This window comes from Eptesicus fuscus, chromosome 15 (genome assembly GCF_027574615.1).
Source record: "Eptesicus fuscus isolate TK198812 chromosome 15, DD_ASM_mEF_20220401, whole genome shotgun sequence".
Classification (NCBI taxonomy): Eukaryota; Metazoa; Chordata; class Mammalia; order Chiroptera; family Vespertilionidae; genus Eptesicus; species Eptesicus fuscus.
This window is the reverse complement of record NC_072487.1, coordinates 62,802,150-62,825,097: the sequence shown is the minus strand read 5'-3', so window position 1 is coordinate 62,825,097 and position 22,948 is coordinate 62,802,150. Positions and strand designations below refer to the sequence as shown.

Sequence of the window (22,948 nt, the reverse complement as noted above, 5' to 3'; positions counted from 1 at the left end):
GCTTGGCTCCGCTCAAGGCTACCAAGTTTCAATTATAGAAGATAAATAAATCCTAGATACCAGGGCCTCCACTTGGGTCACTGGGGGGCATGGCCAGCCTGCAAACCACCACAGGCCCCTCGCCCAGGCTGCCCCACGCCCTAAGGGAAACCCCACCCTGATCTGGGACACCCTTCAGGGCAAACCAGCCGGCCCCCACCCGTGCACCAGGCCTCTATCCCATCTAATAAAAGAATAATATGCAAATTGACCATCACTCCAACACACAAGATAGCTGCCCCCATGTGGTCAAAGATGACTGCCCCCATGTGGACACAAGATGGCCGCCACAAGATGGCCAGCAGGGGAGAGCAGTTGGGAGGGACCAGGCCTGCAAGGGAGGGAAGTTGGGGGCGAGCAAGCCTGCACGGGAGGGCAGTTAGGGGTGACCAGACCTGCAGGGGAGGACAGTTAGGGGTGACCAGGCCTGTAGGGGAGGGCAGTTAGGGGCAAACAGGCTGGCAAGGGAGCAGTTAGGCATCAATCAGGCTGGCAGGGGAGTGTTTAGGGGGTGATCAGGCTGGCAGGCAGAAGCGGTTAGGGGCAATCAGGAAGGCAGGCAGGTGAGCAGTTGGGAGCCAGCAGTCCTAGATTGTGAGAGGGATGTCCGACTGCCTGTTTAGGCCCGATCCCTACCAGGCAGTCGGACATCCCTCGAGGGGTCCCAGATTGGAGAGGGTGCAGGCTGGGCTAAGGGACACCCCCACCCATGCACGAATTTCGTGCACTGGGCCTCTAGTTAAAACATAATATGCTAATGATATGCTAAGGCCACTCAACTGCTTACTATGATGTGCACTGACCACCAGGGACAGAAGCTCCGACTGGTAGGTTAGCTTGCTGCTAGGTTCCAGCCGATCAGGACTGAGCAAGACAGGCCGGACATGCCTTGGAGCCCTCCTGTGGTCCCTCCCCAGCCCCAACCGTGCACAGGTGGGATGCCTTGCCCTGGCCTGCACCCTCTCGCAATCTGGGACCCCTCAGGGGGATGTCAGAGAGCCGGTTTCAGCCCAATCCCATAGGCCAGGCCGAGGGACCCCCACTGGTGCATGAATTCGTGCACTAGGCCTCTAGTTTAAAATAATGAGTAATAGTGAAATAAATGTTATTCAGAGGTAGAAAGTGTATAGCAAGTCCCAAGAATTTTTCTGGAGAGACAGAGAATAAAGCAGACAAAGAATTAAAAACTGAACTAGGTGTAAAAGGATCAAGCCAGGATTAAGTATTTAGGAACTTCTCAGTGCTTTATTCCCACCTCCACCCCACCCCCAGTAATTTTTATTTTACTAATTGTTACTAGAGTAAACCATTTACCAGGTATTTTCATACCTTATTTCATCTGTCCTTTTGCTGCCAGGAAGAAAATCCCACAACAATATTCTCAAACCTGGTTGCACTCGAGTTACCAGTTTTATCATTTTGTTTTTATGAAAGACACTAGGATCTCTTCTCTAGAGAGTTCTGAAGCCCTAGGAAATATTAATCTGCAGCCAGGATTCAAAAGCATTGACAATAGGGAGAGAGAGCCACAAAGAACAGAACTGACCAAGAGACTTAATGGAAACTGAACTGGTAAAGAAAGGCAAGACCCACCTTCAGAGAGATAACCACTGCAAACATTTCCAAAGTTGGATTGCAATGGCTTCAAGAAAAAGCATGACCCTCTGTAACTAGCCTGTCCCTATGGAATCTTTCTTCATCAATTCAAATGAGCTCACACGTTAAACCTCAATAAAATGTCAACTCATGGGTAAAACTGTACCTGACACATTTTTTTTCTTCCTTTTGTGCTCCAACACTTATTATGGAAACTATCACTACCTGATTTGATTAACAATAAACAGAACATGTTTCTACCATGTATAAACATGGACAGTATCTTACCTATTTGGACATTTTGTCAGTACTGTATAGCATAGTACCTGGCCTATGATACTACTATGTACATGGTAGGCACCAACATATACATATGAGCTTTAATATGAATATTTCTCTTAGTACAAACATTAGCATTGAGCAGCAGGATACTCAAGCATGTAAGAGTGTGGACTCCTGAGTCAGACAAGAAACAAATTTCAACCTTCCCTTCCACTTATAGCATAGTTTCTCCATCTGTAAAATTTGATCATCATAGTACCATATCCAAGATGATTATAATTAGGGAACAAATAGTAAATGGCATAATACATTTAGAGAGATAATAAAGTGGAACAAAGTAAATATTAAGCTTTATGGAGAAATCATCACAATTGGACATTTATTGTCATTAATTGCAACTATAAGTGCAACTACATAGCACATGGGGAGGTGGATTCAGTATCCCCTCTGCCTGACACAGTATCTGGCAAATGAGAGATTAATAAATGCTGAGTTGCATGTTTAAAAATTTACACTTTCAATGGTAAGATATGTATACATATAATACCTTAATAAAAAAATTGAAAATAAATAAATAAATAAATGGATATTTAAAAAATTCACTTTAATTAGGACAGTAAATAAATGAAATTTTAATTGACCTTCACCCCCTTTAGCTGAGATCACCATTCAAACCAAGGAAATACTGACAACATTTATCATAGTATATGTCCTTTATGAAATATGCTAACTTACATACATTGTAGGATTTGGAGGGTTTAAGAGAATGATTTCTAGATCACTCTTCTCTAATAGCTAAGTAAATGTGATAGAGGATTATATTTCTTCACAAACACGGGGTTTCTTCAGAGTGTAACGTCAAAATACGGATACAAGGTTAGAGTCCCTGGGAAGAGAGTTATGAATTCCAAAAAGCCTTCTCAGTGCAGTCTTCATGTCATTGTTCCTGAGGCTGTAAATGAAGGGGTTGAGCATGGGAGTCACCACTGTGTAAAATACAGCTGCAACCTTGTCCTTCCCCCCTGAGTGTGATGAAGGGGGGCACAGATAGACACCGATTGCTGTACCATAGAACAAGAAGACCACAGTGAGGTGGGACCCACAAGTGGAGAAGGCCTTTTGCCTGCCAGAGACAGATGGGACTCTAAGGATAGATGAGATGATGTGTGCATATGACAAGATAATCAGGAAGAGAGGGCCAGTAAGTATCATGGAGGCCACAGTGAACAAGGCTACCTGGTTGGTGCTGGTGTCTGAGCAAGAGAGCTGCAGCAGAGGGACCACGTCACAGAAGAAGTGATGGATGGTGTTGCCTGCACAGAAAGAAAGCCTAGCCATGAGCAGGGTGTGTAACAGGGCAGCGAGGATGGTGAGAACCCAGCATGCTATGAGAAAAAGCAGGCACACAAGAGGACTCATGAGTGTGGAGTAGTGCAGAGGCTTGCAGATGGCCACATAGCGATCATAAGCCATCACCCCCAAGAGGAAGTCGTCCAGTGCCCCAAATGTCATGAAAAACTGCATCTGGGCCAAGCAACCCCCATATGATATGGTCTGACTATGTGTCTGGATGTTCACCAGCATCTTGGGGATTGTGGTGGAAGAAAAGCAGGCATCGGCAAATGAGAGGTTGGCCAGGAAGAAGTACATGGGGGTATGAAGGTGAGGGTCAAAGCTGATGGCCAGGATGATGAGTAGGTTCCCCAAAACAGTGACCAGGTACATGCCCAGGAAGATGCCAAATAGGAGAGGCTGCTGCGCTGGGCTCTCAGAGAGACCCAAGAGGAGGAATTCAGTGACACTGGACTGGTTAATTCTGTCCATGCCACCACTCTTTCTAGGAAGAGAAAAGAGATACAAGAAACTTGCACAAAAAGTAACACTTGTGGTCCTCAATGATATAGTCATATTTTATTCAGTAGATTAGACTATAAAGGTCCCTAGACCCTCCCTCCTGGATCTCCCCTAATTCTTCCCTATTCTTCAGTTTAGCTGGTAAGAGAGAGCAAGTAAACAGATTAAAACACAAAAGCAAAGTGGTAGGTATTGGTTGGGGATGTGAGTTCCAGGTTACTTCCATGCATACTATATAGCACATGGGCATTAAGAGCTGCCATTTGCTGAACCGAAAGCACTATACATTGCAGCATCTAACCAAATGCTCTGTGTAGTGCATGCTTTTGTTATCTGACATCACAGATAGTTACACAAGGCTCAATGATATTAAGTCACAAAGAGGAAATACAGCATTTCCCACGTCCTTAAACACCCTGCATCACAGCCACCTCTGAGCTGAACCTCTTCCTCTGCAGGAGGCAGACCTAGGTGACTCGGTTCCCACTGCTCACCTCAGGATGTCTGGGACAGTGCACAGGGATGCTGACTGCGATCTTTGTGTGTCTCTGAGGGAAAACACAACCCTGCCTGCCCCTTTCTTGCAGCACTCACCATATTACTCTGGCCCAAACAGCATGCACCCCCAAAGGAGCCCACCCTGTTCCGGGGTTCTGCCTATGGTCTCAGAGGATCATGCTTTAAGCATGCAGGGTTCTTCTTAGCCGATAGCACTTGAGAAGGTTGAAAGGAGCCAGTGAGGCTAGTTTCATTGAGCCAGCTGGAGAGCAGCAACCCTGACTGCAGTGATGGGTGTTAGACATCCTTTGTGCACCTTGTCATGGGAGTATTTCTAGGTTCAGAGCCTCTGGAGTAAGATTCCCCTGGCTGATCCTCAGAGACAAACATGAAATAATTGCTCTAGCCTCATACTCTGGCTCCCTAGGCCAGGCTCACCAAGGAGCATGGGAGGAGTGCAGAGCATACTAGGGGGGTGGGGGTTACATTTGATCAGTTTTGTGCCCAGGGATGAGAGTGTCTTTGATCTCAGGGTAGTGGTTGCTCTGGGGTATCTCCTCGGAAAGCTGGAAATTAGGGCAGAAGGAGATCAGGACAGGAGGTAGAATATAGCAAACTTTGACTCCAAACCTGGCCAAAAAGTTTTCTGGCCCCGCTACCTTGAGGGAGAGGGGGTTGTTGGACTTCTCTGAGCCTCTGGATTTCAGGTTGTTGCTAAAAGGATCATTAGCTTAGGCTGCTGGTTCCTACCCACCAAAACAGTCCTTGAGAAACTAAGGTAAACAAAATAATCTAGGAGAAACCCATGAAGGAAGACAGTTATGAGCTGGAATAGAATGTGGGGCAGAAAGTTAGGTTGAGAATTGGTCTAGGGAAGAGGTCTATTGCTACTCTGTGAGAGGATGTTGGTGCGGGGGGAGGAATTAATTCAAAGACCCTGACTCTGAGGAATATCGGGTGGGGAGAGGAACCATGGTTGTCTTATGGCACAAACAATTATGAAAAGTGGCCCTGATGGCTTCTTATCCTGACTCTTCCTGAGGGGCCAGAGGACATCATGACCCTGCTGGCTTAATATAAAAGGACTAGCAGTGACTCTGGGGCCTCTTAAATGCTAAAAGGCTACCCTGCTACCAGAATATGTCCTGGGTCTGTAAAGCCAATAATGTAGCAACGATAGGGGATTCCCCAAATCCTAGTGATATAGATTGGGACTGCCTGGAAGAGGAAGCTTACCACCACGAACTGGGTCCATCGCCCTTAAAGTATGTCCTATAACAACTCAAAAAACAACAATACATAGTAAGAAACTAAAACAGAGGTCCAAGATTTGACTTGATTGAAAATTCCAAATTTATTAAAGATTTTATGTAATTAACAGATGAAAAGGTGTGCTAACTGGCTCTCCCTATATTTCCTGCTATTTGCTAAGCTCCTAAGTCTGGATCCAGTTGCATTTGGAGACAGAGAGAGAGACACCATAAAGGAAAGAATCTGGGCCTCACCTTTATAATTCTGGCTCAGAATTACCTTTAACTTCTTCCAAGATGTGCCAATTGGCTTGCATATCTCATGATCCTCAAATGAATATTGAATCCCCTCAGATTCTTAAGTAATAACAGGATCCATTAGACTTATGGAAATGGTGTGCAATGTCCACCCACCCCAACATTCCCAGGCTCATCTCCAATCTTTTCTCTGCTCTACTGGGTATTTGTGGCATGAAAAATAGCCCATGCTGCTGCTACAGTCATTAGTGCATATGTCTCCCCAAATAGAAAACTTGAGAAGAGGGCATCAATTATTGAGGGAAAGTGGTATGATACAATGGATATATCACTTTGCTGAGCACCCCAATGGACAGGAAGCACTAGCCAGTCCTTACTATCACTACCACTTATACCTGGCAGTTATTCCCCTGGGAGCACCAGCAAATTCACTTAGTCAAGCTCTTTGGAAGGCTGCTACTTTTTAATCCTTCAACTGAATATCCCCAATCAAGGATGGAATATAAGGGTCAGCACAATTGGCCAAACCCCAGGCAGTCATTTTGGCATTGGAAGATGCCCCAGGAAATGGCTGGCCTCAATTACACATCTTCAGCAATTAGCCATTGTGATTTGGTCCAGCCAATGACATCGATTTCTCATTCAGGGTTGCCTGCTTTGAGGTAAAGAACTTGGGAATTCCTTGTTGTCAAATATCTGACAGAAAGGGAAATTTGCCTACCAAAGAACAGTAGTCATATTCACATTAGACTTCTTTTTTTTGTTAGTTTTTTTTAATATTGATTTCAGATAGGAAGGGAGAGGGAGAGAGAGAAACATCAATGATGAGAGAGAATCATTGACTGGCTGCCTCCTGCATGCCCCACACCTGGGATTGAGCCCACAACCTGGGCATGTGCCCTGACCAGGAATCGAACCATGACCTCCTGGTTCATAGGTCGATGCTCAACCATTGACCTATGCCGGCTGGCCAGGCACATCAGACTTCTTAATAACTACACTGAATGTAAAAAGACACTGAAATTTTTTAATGCATAAGAGGGATACAACTTTGAACCCATAATTTTATATCCAGCAAGTTGTCATTCAAATGCAGACATATTACAAATATTCTTAGATATATAAAGACTCGAAAAGTTTGCAACAAAGAGACTCGTGGAAGAAACACTTAAATAAAAAGATAAACATTTTTAGGAAATAATATAAGATATATGGAAATGGAAAATGGTCAAATAGCTTGATAAAATTTTTGGTTTTTGAAATACTTAAACTAAAAGAAAATGAAAGAGTATATCTATTAAATCAGAATTAAAATTCCTACAAATCGTTATCAAAAGACAATCAACCTGCCCCGAACAGTTTTTCTCAGTGGTTAGAGTGTCTGCCCACAGACCAAAGGGTCTTGGATTTGATTCCCAGTCAAGGGCACATACTTTGGTTGTGGATTTCATCCCCTGCCCCAGTTGGGGTGTTTACAGGAGGCAACCAACCAATATGTCTCTCTCATGTCAATGTTTCTTTCTCTCTTTCTCTCTCTCTCTCTTCTTTTCTTCCCCCTTCCACTCTGTCTGAAAATCAATGGTAAAAATATCCTCAGGTGCAGATTTAAAAAAAAAATAAAGACTGAAGAACAAGAACAGCATCCATCAGACTGTCAGACCTCAGAGGGAAAGTAGGGGAGGGTGGGGACAAGGGAGATAGATCAACCAAAGGACTTGTGTGCTTGCATATGAGCCTAACCAATGATCCCGGACAACAGGGGGAGGGGGGCTTGTGTGTGGGGGGGATTGGGAAGGGAACGGGGGGAGGGGGTTGAGGACAAATATGTGATACCTTAATCAATAAAGTAATTTAAAAAAAAAATAAAAAAATAAAAAAATAAAGACAGCCCAGCTGGTGTGGCTCAGTGGTTGAGTGTCAACCTATGAACCGGGTGGTCATGGTTCAATTCCCAGTCAGGGCACATGCCCAGGTAATGGACTCAATCCCCAGTAGAGGGTGGGCAGGAAGCAGCCAATTAATGATTCTCTCTCATCATCAGTGTTTCTATCTCTCTCCTTCTCCCTTCCTCTCTGAAATCAATGAAAATATATTTTTTAAAAGAATAAAAATGGGTCAACTCTTTCTATAAAGAATGTGTAGGAATGACCAATAGGTACATGAAAATGTGTTCAACATGATTAGGAATTGGGGAAATGTTCATTAAAACCACAAGATAACACTCAATATGCTCTAGAATGACAAAAAAATATATATTTTTAACTCTAAGATTTCTATTGTGAGAGAATATTTTGTTTTCTGGTTTATTTACTTGAGAAAACCGAAATCCAGAGAGGATAAGCAAACCTCATAAAGTCACAGAGCATCATTTAGAGTTTGAGGATTGGGACTGGGCATGAACCAAGTTTTTCCCACAATGGATACTTTAGAGACTGGTATTCCCAGATGTCTCTGAAACTTCCCTCAGAGAGCTCTGGGGATTGTGCTAGAAGCTGCATGTTTTCCTGGGATCCTAGTCAGGCTGACTCAGGATCTAGGATGCCCTTCTCTCATTTCTTCTTCTGTAGAGTAGATGGGGTTTCCATATACCAGGGGTCCCTTCTGCCTTAAACATAGGGGAAGATGCTATCTTTCCATTTGGTCATCAAATATGACTTCAGTCTTGACAACTGAGAACTGAGAACAGAATAATCAAACGTCTACCTTAACATGAAGAAATAAGCAGCTCTTCTTGGCCCAGCTCAGGACTGACAGTAAGTCATTGGCCATATGTCAAGAGAAGCAGAATGGTCCACTGTAAATTGTTTCAGGAATCTGTTTTTGGTAACAGGTGTAGTGTTGAACTTGAACAGATTGCAGCAGCTCTTTGAGGTCTGTTTAGTCGTTCATAAAATAAGACAGTTGTATTAGATGGCTTAATGTCTTTTAAGTTCCTAAAGGGTGCGGTGGTTAGGTAGCTTTGATCCAAAGGACTACTGTCCCAGATTATTAATTTAACCCTTTGTTCCCTGAAACCACCGTTTCCTAAACTCCATATACCCCTGAGAGGGCTTGACATGTGAATGGAGCACATCAGATCATGTTGGCTGTTTTCAAATATATAAAAGCAAGAGAATTGGTGAACATTTCTCAGCACTGGGAAGGGGCATATGAAGATATGCTCACATTAAATCTGAATTCCAAGCATTAATTTCTTGTGCATCTGTTTAAATTAAAAAACAAAACAATATTTAGTTCAAATGTAAGATATAAACAAACCATGAATTCAGTACTTGTGAAAATACACAATTGATTACTAATTCAACAACCACAATACATTTCTTAAAATATGTTTTTATTTATTTCAGAGAGAGGATGGGAGAGGGATAGAGAAATAGAAACATCAATACTGAGAGAGAATAATTGATCCACTGCCCCTTGCATGCCCCCTACTGGGAATAGAGACTGAAACCTGGGCATGTGCCCTGACCAGAAATCAAACCATGATCAGGAGGAGATCAGGAGAATATTCATGGGTCAACATTCAACCACTGAACCACACCAGCTGGGGCATTTTTTCATTTTCACAAACAATTTTGAACACCTTCTATGTACCAGAACATATGCTAAGCAACTAAAAATCTTCTTTAAGAGTCATCTGTTTTATTAACTATCTCTATAAGTAAAAGGCAATGCTGGTAGCTAAACAATAACATCATACAGTTTCACTGTAGCTTAAAATGTCATTTTACTGTCTACCCATCCATTGATTTATTCAATAGAAAATTACCAAGTACATACTAAGAAGAAACAAGATGAATAAAAATGAGTCCCTGGCACTGAGGACCACACAGTCTAATGGAGATAAGTAATTATAAGGCAATGTATCAAGTGTTCTACCAGAGACCCATATACAGGACTGGGAAGCACAGAAGATAAAGCAATGAACTCCAACGTCTCCAGGTGTTAACACCTGCCTGAGCTCTTGTCAGGTGGAGAAGAGGAGGAGACATTCAGGGAGATGGAATAGCTAAGCAGCAAAGGCATGCAAGAAAAACATGATGAGTTGTTTGAGGACTATGAGTGATTCATGGGCAAGAATGTGGAGTGGCATGGCATGCGGGGGAAGTGTCATTGGACAGACAGATGGAGAAGGAATCATGAAGGGCTGATTATGTCATGATAAGAAATAGCATTGACATTTTCCTGATGTGAGGCAATAAGGAACCTCACAACAGCCTATGACACAGACTCAGTTATCCCTCTTCACAGAGAGGGAAACTACGGTTCAGATAAGCTAAATGAATTATTCAAAGCATATTAATAGGTTTGATATAGAAGATGAATCAAAATTTTTCTTCTTTACTCTATGCAACCTAAATATTCTCCTAGGAAGCACATAAATGAGTCTAAGGCAGAGGTTTTAAGTGTATAGATACCGTGACAGTTCCATTTTGAGGGGAACATAGGAAATGCCCCCCATGTGATTGTGACACACTCCTCCAGCTTAGACCCTTGGCTAGGATGTTAGACCATTTGTCATAATAATAAAATTGAACCCAAAACACATATTGTTTTCCCAAAAGTTAATTGTTTTACATTTTATTAGTTTATATGCCCAGAATATCAGAAGAATCAGATTAATTCACTTTGCACATTTTCATTTGGAATCAGTATAACTGTTTATAATGGGTGATATGCTTCTAGTGAATAATGAGATTCCTGAAGGTTAAGTTACCCTTGAGCAAGAAAAGTAAAAACTGGAATAAATGTTCATTTATTTCCAATTTTCACTATAAAGGTCATACAGTTGGATGCATATAAAAGAACATATCACTGTATTTCCTGCTATTTGCTAAGCTCCTAAGTCTAGATCCAGTTGCATTTGGGGACAGAGGAGAGAGAGACACCAGAAAGGAAAGTGTCTGGGCCTCTCATGTAAAAACCATGATTTGAGGCCTTAAGCTTTGCAAGTATAAAAACTGGATCTTATCCAAACATTGGACAGAATGAACTTATTTACATCAATTCACACTCACATAAGATTGATGCATAAGCCAATATTATAAAATATCCTCATTTGCCATGAACTGGAACTGCCCAATTGAATGAATATTTCAATTCTCTAAGGTGATGGATATGTTAATTAACTTGATTGTGGTTATCATTTCACAATGTATCTGTAATTATGCACTAAACATATTAAAACATCACATTGCACCTCTTAAATATATGCAATTTTTATTTGTCAGCTATAGCTCGATAAAGTTGGAATGAATGAATTTGGTGATGGTGCATTTTCTCCTTATTGAACATATGCAGGAAGCTGAGCTAGAGTTAGAATGTGGTTTGGTGAACACTGAAAAGCAGCATAGCAGATCAGAGAACTTAGGCTTTTGATTCGGACAATTTAACTTCAATTCCTAAATGTGTGGCTTTTTGCAAGTTTCTTAACCCCTCGGAACCTCAGTTTCTTAATAAAGATAATCACAGCATCTCTGCACAGAGTTATCACTTAAGAGAATCTAGTGGCCAGCACATGGCTCATGCTCACCAAGTGTTATTATTACTCTGACTTTTTCATTAACTTAGAGCAATGGATTTGGATTGGTTAAACCTAAAATCCAATATTTAGTTATGAGATTAGTTATGAGATTCCTGATGTATCCGCAATATGGTTGCTATGGAAAATAAAGATACCTGAGTCTCAGATCAAAACATCCTCTTCTCTGAATGGGGCTGGAAACAAACAGGTAGTTTGGGGGACGAACTAAGGATTTGACACCTTCTATTTAGTTTTGCAATATATCAATCTAAATATAAGAAAGCCCTGTGAGAGCAAAGGAGTCAGAAGCAGGAATATACTGTCTATTAGATTTTAAATACAGATGAAGAGGTTCAAAGTGGGTGGAAAAGCCAGATGAGTGAGAACATCAATGTTGTCAGAGAAAAAGCACAATGATTCCCAGCCTTGTCAGAGGGAATGGGAGCAATATTTTATGTGTTTCCTACAGACTTTTCTTCAGAAAAGTTGGGAAGATTTGAAAGGGCCTGCATGGACTGGGCTATGATGACAAATTCCTGCTCCCTCACTTGTTCTTTCCTTCACACAGGGTCAGAGGCATTTGATTTTTGTTCTCCTACTTACTTGTCAGAGCTGCCTTTCAGAGAATACACCCTGATCAACTTGACAGAACTCCCCCAATCTCCAAGTCTTCTGGATGGTCACTTGGATTAATTCAATGAATTGATCACATCCTTCATAATTTTAAAAGAATTTTTTCATTACAAAGATAATACATTCTGGGACAGTGGGGTAAGGGGGAGAGATCAATCAAAGGACTTATATGCATGCATATAAGCCTAATCAATGGACATAGACAACAGGGGGGTAAGGGCATGAATGCGGGGGGGGGGGTATAATGGGGGGATAAGGACATATATGTAATACCTTAATCAATAAAGAAATTAAAAATAAAATAAAATGTCCTAAAAAAACAAAACAATAACACATTCTGATAAAACTGAGTAATGCAGAAGGTGGCACCCACAACCTTCTGACACATACTCACTTCTCAGAAGAAAATACTATTGACCTCTACACGTGTTTATTTCAGTGTCCTTACTCATATACCAACATTTATGTTTTAACTTTATAAAAATGAAATTATGAATATACATGCTGTTCTGAAATGTCACCTTTTTAAAAAATATTTTAAATAAATTGTATGGTTATTTTATTTATAATTATACTAGAAGTCCATTGCACGAAGTTTCATGCAATAGACTTTCCTTCACCTGGCTGTCAGCACCAGTTTTCCGCCAGCACCAGTTTTTGTCTGGCCACCCGCGGATTGGAGGGCCTCCCAAAGGCTGAAGGTGAGACTCAGGAGGCGCTCCAATGGGGGGGGGGGGGTTGGCCAGAGGAAAACTGGTGCTGGCGGAAAACAGGTGCCAGCAGCCACTCAATCGGCCACCCAGAGTTCCACCACCGGCCCCATGGGTCCTCCCGCAGCGCAGGCCATTTAGGCGGGGCGGGAGGAGCAGGGGGCGGGGACTCGCGAGTCCCCGCCCCCTGCTCGTACCACCAGCCAATAGGCCACCCTGAGTCCCGCCCCCCGCGCCTCCAGCCGGCCCAATCGTGGGCATAGCTGAGTGATGCAATTTGCATATTACCTTTTTATTATGTAGGATATGATCAATTATTTTAATTAATTATAATTAAGCAAAATATTACTTAGTTAATGACATAACTATTCAGGAAAGTTATAATTATTCAGTGTGCTGACAGGATGAGTGCCGTCCAGAGCACCTTCCATACTCCCTGCCATGTTTCATGGGGACAGCTGAAATTATTTGAAGGAGCCTTGGATATCTGGTCAAGTGCTGACACCAATCTATAACTTTACAAATCATCTGATCCAAATGGTCTTTACTAATGTGCATAGTTATAAATTCAAGCTCTCCCAAACAGAATTGTCTAAAACACAGAACTTTTGTAGGGGCTCAAAAAATTTTAACACAGCTATATTCTACTTTTTGCTACTTATACTTAATACAATTTATTTCATACAGAATTCCAGACATGGAAAGAAGTAACCAGACCAGCATCTATGAGTTTCTTCTCATGGGCCTCTCTGAGCAGCCAGAGCAGCAGCCTCTCCTGTTTGGGCTCTTCCTGGGCATGTACCTGGTCACTGTGCTGGGCAACCTGCTCATCATCCTGGCCATCAGCTCTGACGTGCACCTCCACACCCCCATGTACATCTTCCTGGCCAACTTGTCCTTCTCTGACATTGGTTTCATCTCTACAATAATTCCCAAAATGCTAGGTAATATTGGCACAGGGAATAAGCTGATTTCTTATGGTGAGTGCCTTACACAACTCTATTTCTTTGGCCTTTTTGCAGATCTAGACAACTTTCTCCTGGCTGTGATGGCATTTGATCGCTATGTGGCCATCAGCCACCCCCTCCATTATGCCATGACCATGAACTCCCAATGCTGTGTCCTTTTGGTGGCTGGGTCATGGGTGGTCACTATCTTCCATGCCTTAGTGCATACCCTCCTAGTGACCAGGCTTTCTTTCTGTGGCCCCAATATCATCCCCCATTTCTTCTGTGATCTGGTCCCCCTCCTGAAGCTAGCCTGCTCCAGTACTTATGTCAATAGCCTGATGCTCATCTTTGTAGCAGGAATATTGTTAATTGGACCCTTTGTCTGCATCCTTACATCTTATTTTTACATTGCATTGGCTATTCTAAGAATTGATTCCCCAATGGGTAAGCAAAAGGCCTTCTCCAACTGCACCTCCCATCTGTCTATGGTCTCTCTGTTTTATACTACAGCTATTGGGGTCTATTTATGTCCTCCATCGTCCACCTCAGGTGGAAAGAACAGAGTCTTCTCAGTGATGTACACAGTGGTCACCCCCATGCTGAACCCTTTCATCTACAGCCTGAGAAACAGGGATATGAAGGGGGCTCTAGGAAAGCTACTCAGAAGAAAAACACTCTAACACTCTTTTCAGGACCTTAGGGTCCTGACTCTCAGAACTGAGAGTCGAAAATGGGCCTCTGGAGAGCCCAACAACTGTAACTTCTCTAAAACTGAGACTCCTGTTTTTCTCGTGTTTATATTTCACAGTGCAGATTGACATCTGAGGACAGGGAGAGATTCTGTGATAGCCAATCTCCAACCATCTTTGTGAAGTACCCATGCTTTGAGTAGTGTACTACACATTTCCACAACAGTTCTTATTTTTACTAGATGACTAAGAAAAGTCCACCGGTGGGGGCTTGTATACATATAAAATGAAAATAAAAGTCCAAATTTTTTGTTTAGCTCACGTTATAAAGGAGCTATAGAAGATATATATATCTAGCTCAAGAATATGATTCATTATGTCTGGTATAATGAAATACAAAGGAAATGACCAGATACTTTACACTTAAACAGGCAGTATTCTAGAGAAGAATAAGAACAAAGCTTTAATTTAAGTCCTGGGTTCTAGTGTTGGCTTTGCCATCAATGAACTGTGCGACTGCTAGATAATCACTTAATGTCTCTGAGACTTGGTTCCCTTATTTATAAGTTAAAGTAATTGGATTATGTTAGTCTAAGCCCCTCCACACATATACCCACCCTAGTTCTAATTATATTTAGTATTTTAGTGACAAAAACTCAAGACTTGATGTCAGAAGTTACAAGTCAGAACCGAAAGTCCACCACTTTCATACTATGTAACTTCAGGAAAGTTCTTTGTCTCAGTTCTGGTTTCTTTTTCTGTAAAACTGAAAGAATAACTACATCATTGGATTCCTCTAAGTAGTAAATAATATGTTAACTAACTTGGATCACAGTAAATGCTCAATATACAACACCTAGGCTGTTTCCATGTCTTGACTGTCCTAAATAATGCTACAATGAACATGGGGCAACTCATATATATGGTTACTGTGAGTATTAAATGACATACAAGCATTTGAACACTTTAAACAGAATGCCTGACACATAGTAAACACTCAATATATGTGAGCTGTTATTATTGCCAACTCTGTCCATTCGATGATGCCAGTGTTCATATGTGTTTCAGATTTTTGAGCACTGACTGATATGAAATCTGATAAATGTTACACTGCCCTAGTGGGTTTGGCTCAGTGGATAGAGTGTTGGCCTGCGGACTGAAGGATCCCAGGTTTGATTCCAGTCAAGGGCATATGCCTGAGTTGCAGGCTCGATCCCCAGTAGGGGGCGTGCAGGAGACAGCCGATCAGTGATTCTCATCATTGATGTTCCTATCTCTCTCTCCCTCTCCCTTCCTCTCTAAAATGAATTAAAAGGAAGGAAGGAAGGAAGGAAGGAAGGAAGGAAGGAAGGAAGGAAGGGAGGGAGGGAGGGAGGGAGGGAGGGAGGGAGGGGGGGAGGGAGGGAGGGAGGGAGGGAGGGAGGGAGGGAGGGAGGAAGGTTACACTACTTCCTAGGGAAACTAATGATTTGTGTTCTCAGAATGAACAGAGCATAAGTAAAAGAAAAAAGTGTCCATCCAAGCTGGATACTAAGAATAGTTAGAGAGTTATGAGTAAGATCAAGAAGGAAAGCCTAAGAGAATATCTCTTTACCCCATTATGACCCTTATAAATAAGCAAAAAAAACAACAACATAGCAACCATATAGAAAAGTGAGCAAGGATATAGTTGGAAAATTCAGAGAAGAAAAGCTAAAATGGTCAAAAAATTACCCCCAGCAATTAGGAAAATAAAAAGTAAACCTCTTATAGTTTATTTTTTTTTTTTGTCATTAGGTTGGGAAACAGCAAAGAGTTTGCAAATGGTGCTGTCAGGTCATGTGGAAAGGACACTCTCATATGCCCTTAAAGGCTGTATAAATTGGTTTTAACTTTTTTGAGGACAATCCAGTGGCACTGATGAAATTTAAAATACACATATACTTATACCATCTAGCATTTTCATTTCTATAAAAATATATGTATATGAAGAGCCTGTAAAAGAATATCCATGTAGTGTTTCTTTTGTAATAACTTCCCCCAAAAAGGAGATTAAGTGGCATGCGTAGGGATATTTTATAAGTTCTGGCACATCTAATAATCTAAAATATACTTTTAAAATAATGAGGTAGGCCTTATGGTGACATAGGAGGACCATGATATATAGATGAGATAAAGAAAGACAGCTCCAGAACAAATGAACTCATTTCTGTGGAAACAACATTGTACATATACATATGTGTACAGGACAATGTGTTAATGGGTACATGTCAAAACATTAACAGAGATCATCCCTGGAGAGGAATGAGAAAAGTGAGAAACAGTATCTCAGTTTTCAATACATGTTTGAATTTTTTTTAATAAATTTTTTTAAAAAATAAGAATGTATCACTTTAAAGAAGTCTACATCCTCCAGGACTCAGGCAGGGAGACACCCATCCATGCTTTGACCATATCAAAGTTTTCCTGAGCTTTCTTCTCAGTGCCACAGTTTGGAGCTCACATCAGAGAACCCCATGTCCAGGCTGGTCTCCCAGGTCCTGGCTGCTCTCCTGGGATCAGCTGAGATGTCAAGCCACGGTCACTAATACTAACAGTGAAAGCACTGCCTCATGGGCTCCACTCCCCAGAGAAGGCAGTGAATTCGGCCAATGACACACTTGGGAAACTGTGCTGTGGGAAGCAGGGGATTCATGAAGAAACATGCTCAGTCCTCCCAGTGCTTTACCAGACACGCTTTCCTGCCTCTGACAAGCAGAAGCACCCCCAGGTATCTAGCTGTTCTGCCCTTCAACCCCTTCCTTCTGTGCTGGGCAACTTTCTCTGTCTTCTCTAAGTGGACTGCTCCGTGCTGCTGTCAAAACAAAACATGATGACATGTGCTGCCTAAGGGAGGATGGACATGCCAGTCCCAGCCCATTGCAGTCTAGTTGGGGGTCTGCAGTAAGGTGAGTGCCTGCGCTTAGGGCTGCACACCTACACAGTGCTTTCTGAGCACCTTAGACTATTCCTACATAGGCTCCTAGTAATTTCCAGAGGGAAGACCATCTTTCTCAAATATTATGCATCCTGTGAAGTTTGTCTCGGACTCCCTAAGTCATCTTCCTTTTTCTCTTCTTTCCCTTCACAGTGCCTCTTCTCTACACCATCCTCAGATATGCTGTGTGTTCATGGACTCTCTCCCCTCCCCTTATTAAAACTTAACCACAAAAAAGAATGAATAATTTAGTCAAGAGTGTTCCACTCAGGGACATTATCCTGATTCAAAAAGAAAATATCCAATGGAATTTCAGAAAGCATCAATCAGTTGGGGAGGCATTATGGGTAATCAGGATTGGATGAACCAAAAATCGGCCCCTGGACATGGTTGTCCACTTTGTCTTCTCTTAATGATAGGCCCAGACTTTTCTTTCCACTTCTAGGAATTAATGATCAAACAGAGAAACTCAAAGAATAGACAGCTATCCAAGTGCCTCCTCTATTTACAAAGCTCACTTTGGAATGACAGGCAACTGTGTTATCAGAAAGTCTCTGAATCAGACTATTGGAAGTTATGGGACCTATTTGTGACAGAGAATCCAAGTACCTACAGAAATCTAATGCGAACAATTTCTCACTGCTTCATAAGACTTGTCAAAGGGCTTTTATGTCCATGGTCTCTTATGTTTTTGGGTTTTTTTTACAAAGCCTGTGGATTGAAAACAAGTACTATTCTTCCCATTTCTCTGATGAAGAAACTGAGGGCCAAAAGAGTAAAGTGATTTTAAGGTCTCAGAGAAATTTTCATATCGGATCTGAGACCAAAGCCCAAATCTTCTGATTCCTGGATCAAGACCCATTCTCACACACCACACTACTGCTGCTGCTTCCAAACCTTATCTAATGCAAGATTCTTCTCTGGTAGTTCCCCATTCTTGGCTCCCCACTCCCTTGCCACGCACCACATTCTTCTCCAGTGCCTATAGAGAGCTGATATGCTGCAGTATGGGTCAAGCAGGATAATCTCTGCTGGCCACGAGGCAGACGAGGAGGACTCCAAGGTTCCAGGCAACTCACCCTCCAACCACTTCTGGGGCTCTCTCTAGCCTTCTGGGGAGCTTTGTCACAGGAGTTATATGGCATTGCCCCAGGTAGCAGCCATAGTCTGCTAACTGTCAAAGAGAGTTGAGTCTCTTTCTAGGCCTTCCCTAGAATTGAGAGGAGACATCCCATTTTTCCTGAACCAAGAGCAGGACGAGAATGAAACAGGGATGATAAATGGATGAGGTGGGAAAGAGCATTGCTTCCAAGTTAGATAAATCCATGATGAATCTGGCTCTAATCCTGTGTTCTGTGACCTTAGTGAGGGGAGGGGGAGGTTAATTCATCCCCTGGTCCTTAATTTCATGATCTGAAAATGGGAATAATAATATATAATTCATAATTCTACAATAAGGATTAAACTAGAAAAACTATGATAGACACTTATCACAAGGTAGGCCAAATGCACAAGGTAGCACAGTGGAAAAGGAAAGTAGGAACTGCAATAGTTGGGGAAAGCTTAAAAGGTGGCATAGCCCAATGGTTAAGAGCATGGAAATTGAAGTCAGATGGAACCGAACTTAAATTCCATTTCTACTGTCTACTAACTCTGTGACTTTGAGCATGTTACAGAACCCCTCAGAGCTCCAAATTCCTCATCTATAAATTAAGAAAATAATACCTATATCACAGAATTGCTGTGATCATCAAGAAAAAACACATATATAAAGCTCTTAGAACAATTCCTGGTTTACATTAAGTGCTTAATAAATGTGGTTACAACTCTTTTTTTTAAATATATTTTACTGATTTTTTACAGAGAAGAAGGGAGAGGGATAGAGAGTTAAAAACATCGACGAGAGAGAAACATTGGTCAGCTGCATCCTGCACACCCCCTACTGGGGATGTGCCCGCAACCAAGGTACATGCCCTTGACCAGAATTGAACCTGGGACCCTTCAGTCGGCAGGCCAACGCTCTATCCTCTGAGCCAAACCAGTTAGGGCACAACTCTTAGTTCTTATTCCTCATCATACCATAGTGAAATCAATTAAAGATAGCTCAATGGCATATTATGAATTTGTACACTTTTATAATTGAACAAGCTAATGCTCACCCTCTTAAGCTGTACTATGGTGACAACCTTTAGTTTGACATATAAAAGCAGACAGTCCAGGAGTGGTGAATAAATCCATTTCCATAGGGAAGATGATAAGTAAGCTAAACGGGAGTGTGATGTAGTCAGACACACACAATACTCAAGGTATTCAGCCATAAGTGTAAAGTCCAGCCAGACCATTTATGCTGAGTAAATCACTTCACCTCCCTATGCTTTGGCTTCCTCATCCATGAAATGAGGGTAAGTGATTGCTGCAGCTAGAAGTGCTGTAAGGGTTATGTGAGACAATGCATCTGAAAGTGCCTTATAGGGGGCAGATCTTAATTGTTTGCACTTTTTTATTCCAACAACTTAATTGTGAAGTTTAAGTATTCTTGGGATAGCCATAGACATAGCTCACTTGTTGACTGCCAACTCTGATCTCCACTCAAAAAGCTATGATTTATGACCAGACCAAATCATCATGATTACCCTGTGATGAAAGAGCAGATTCACAGAACTTTGCTTAGTTCTGAGAGCCACATTTTATTTTTTTATTTAATTCTTTATTGTGTAAAATATTACATATGCAAACCAGAGGGAGTCGGACCTGCATTACCACCATTTGTCCACCATCCAGAGCTGAGGGGTCAGTGCTGACATGTACACATAAGGAACTGGTGGACATTGATATTGGGTCTCAAAAGAACTGTTGGTCCAGAAAGAAACTCACTACAGACTGATTCATTTGCCTGTCAGCATAACTATTATTGCTCGTCTCACATTCAGTTCTTACAAGTATATCTCTAGTGACACATGATCTCGCTTATCTAGGGGAAATGATGAACAACATAGACTGATGAACAAGAACAGAACCAGAAACAAGGAGGCATCGATCGGACTATCAGGCCTCAGAGGGAGGATAAGGGAGGGTGGGGGGAGGGGGGAGAGATCAATCAAAGGACTTGTGTGCATGCATATGAGGCTATCCAACGGTTAAGTTCAACAGGGGGTTGGGGCATCCGTGGGGAGGGGTGTGGGATGGGAATGGGGGGATGAGGACAAATATGTGACACCTTAATCAATAAAGAAATTTAAAAATAAAAAAATGTAGAACACCTGAAAAAAAAATATTACATATGTTTCCTTTTTCCCCCATTGACCTCTCCCTGGCCATTCCTACCCCACCCCCCAGCACATGCCCTCATCCCCCTACCTATGTGTCCCTGGGTTCTGCTTATATGCATGCATACAAGTCCTTTGGTTGATTTCTTACCCAACCCTTCCCCTGCCTTCCCTCTGAAGTTTGACGGTCTGTTCAATGCTTCTCTCTCTCTGGATCTATTTTTGTTCATCAGTTTATGTTGTTCATTATGTTCCACAAATGAGTGAGATCATGTGATATTTATCTTTCTCTAACTGGCTTATTTTACTTAGTATGATGCTCTCCAGGTCCATCCATGCTGTTGCAAAAAAAAACTGCTGGAGCAGTTTCACTGGAGCAGAGAGACCTGGATGGCAAAACACTGTCCTCCCAGAAAAACCTAGAGACTCTGTGTAGAGAAGACTGAAAAATTGATAGGCATAGTTGCTGGCATTGAACAGTTGCCAAGGACCAGGTACTCTCATTTAATCCTCTTAACAACTTTATGAGTAATGAGCTATCAAAATCCCCCCCATTTTACAGATGAGAACACCTAGGCTCCTAGAGGGTAATTGACTTCCTCAAAGTCATCTGGCTGTTAAATGAAAGCACCAGGGTTCTAGCCCACTGCACAATGCTGCCTCTGTTGACTGATGTTTAGATTTAATGTTGAAAAATAGTAGACTTGTTCTTTGAGATTCCAGGGGACCAAAAGCTGTCCAAGTAATATGACAGTAACTAGTGTTACATATAATCAAAAATTATTTTTAATGATGTGCTGACAACTAGATTAGGTATTCAATTTTTTGAGAGCAAGCAATGGAAACCCCTCAATCTCAAAATATTTGTATTCTGTTCATTAAAGTAATTCATTTTCTTAATAGTTCTAATTGTCCCTTCATTTGGCTCCTTTGAGGTTTTTATATCCTGAGCCAATGCATAACACTTGGATGGGTTAAAGTATGTCTTTCATTTGTTAAGTGGGAGGCAGAATAATGCATAAGGTGACATCTTGAAGATAAAATGATTTAAGAAAAGAAAAATGCAAAAGCTGAGAATCTGGATACTGATTCTCCTAAAACCATGTCTGTGTACTCTGAGAAGTCGTTGAGTATCACTGGGATACGCATTCCCCAAAATTGAAATTTCTGGACCAAATGACCTCTGAAATCCCTGTTAGCCAAAATGCCTTGGTTATATAGCCCATCAACAGGTCTTATTACCATGCATGAGATGCCTTGGTTTTAATTTGAAGAGTTATGTTATGCAGTGTCACTAGCATAGCCTCTGGAGCCAGATAAACAAAACCAGATTTTGCCCTTTTATGAACTTAAACTTTCTATAGCTCAGTTTTCTCATTTGTGAAATAATAATAATAATAATGATAATAATAATAATTGCTTCCATAGAGTTATTATAAAAATTAAATGTGATAATGTAGCAAAGTCCCTGGTTCAAGGTAAGTTCTCTGTGAATGTTAGCTAAGGTGATAGTGACGATGTTAATTATAATGAAAAATTCATATCTCATTATTTTGGAAAACAAGCACTTGATCCTTTCATAAACACCATATGTAGTTTACATTGGAGCAAAAAAGTGATAGTAACTAAATGGTCTGCTCACATGTCCAAGTCTATAAAAATAACCCTTTTTGAAAAACAGTATAGAGGTTCCTCAAAAAAATTAAAAATAGAATTACCATGTAATCCAACAATTCTACTTCTGGGTCTTTATTCAAAGAAAACAAAAACACTAATTTGAAAAGATATATGCAACCCTATATTTACTGCAGCATTATTTACAATTGCTAAGGCAGGGAAACAACCTAACTGTTCATCAATGGATGAATGAATAAAGAAGATATGATATAAATAAAGGAATATTATCCAGCCATAAAAAAAGAATGAAATCTTGCCATTTGCAACAATATGTATGGACTTTGAGGGTACTATGCTAGGTGAAATAAGTCAGACAGAGAAAGACAAATGCCATATGATCTCATTAATATGTGGAATCTAAAGAAAAAAATTTATAGCTACAGAGAACAGATTTGTGGTTGCCAGAGGTGAAGGTAGAGGAGGTAGGCAAAATGAATGAAAGGGATCCAAAAGTACAAACTTCCAGGTCTAAAATAAATAAGTCATGGGGATACAATGTACAGCATGGCACTAGAGTTAATACTACTATATTGCATATTGTAAAGTTGTTAACAGAGTAGATCTTAAAAGTCCTCATCACAAGAAAAAAAAATTGTAATTAGTACACTAGCATTTGGATGCTAGCTAGATTTATCATGGTGATCATTCCACAATGTATACTAATACTGAATCATTATATTGTACACATGAAACTAGTATAATGTTATATGCCAATTATACCTCAATAAAAAACTAGTAATAATCATTTTTGTTCTTATGCAAATAG

At 41.2% G+C, this 22,948-nt stretch overlaps 2 protein-coding genes across 2 annotated transcripts; one reads left to right on the top strand and one right to left on the bottom strand.

Moving 5' to 3' along the window:
- Positions 1 to 2,775: 2,775 nt before the first annotated feature.
- Positions 2,776 to 3,741, bottom strand: LOC103303944 (olfactory receptor 1N2-like). The gene has a single exon (XM_008160921.2). It carries the CDS (start codon positions 3,739 to 3,741, stop codon positions 2,776 to 2,778), a length of 966 nt encoding a protein of 321 aa, XP_008159143.2.
- Positions 3,742 to 13,341: 9,600 nt separating this feature from the next.
- On the top strand, positions 13,342 to 14,274 carry LOC103303943 (olfactory receptor 1361-like). Its single transcript, XM_008160920.2, has one exon. It carries the CDS (start codon positions 13,342 to 13,344, stop codon positions 14,272 to 14,274), a length of 933 nt encoding a protein of 310 aa, XP_008159142.2.
- Positions 14,275 to 22,948: the final 8,674 nt, after the last annotated feature.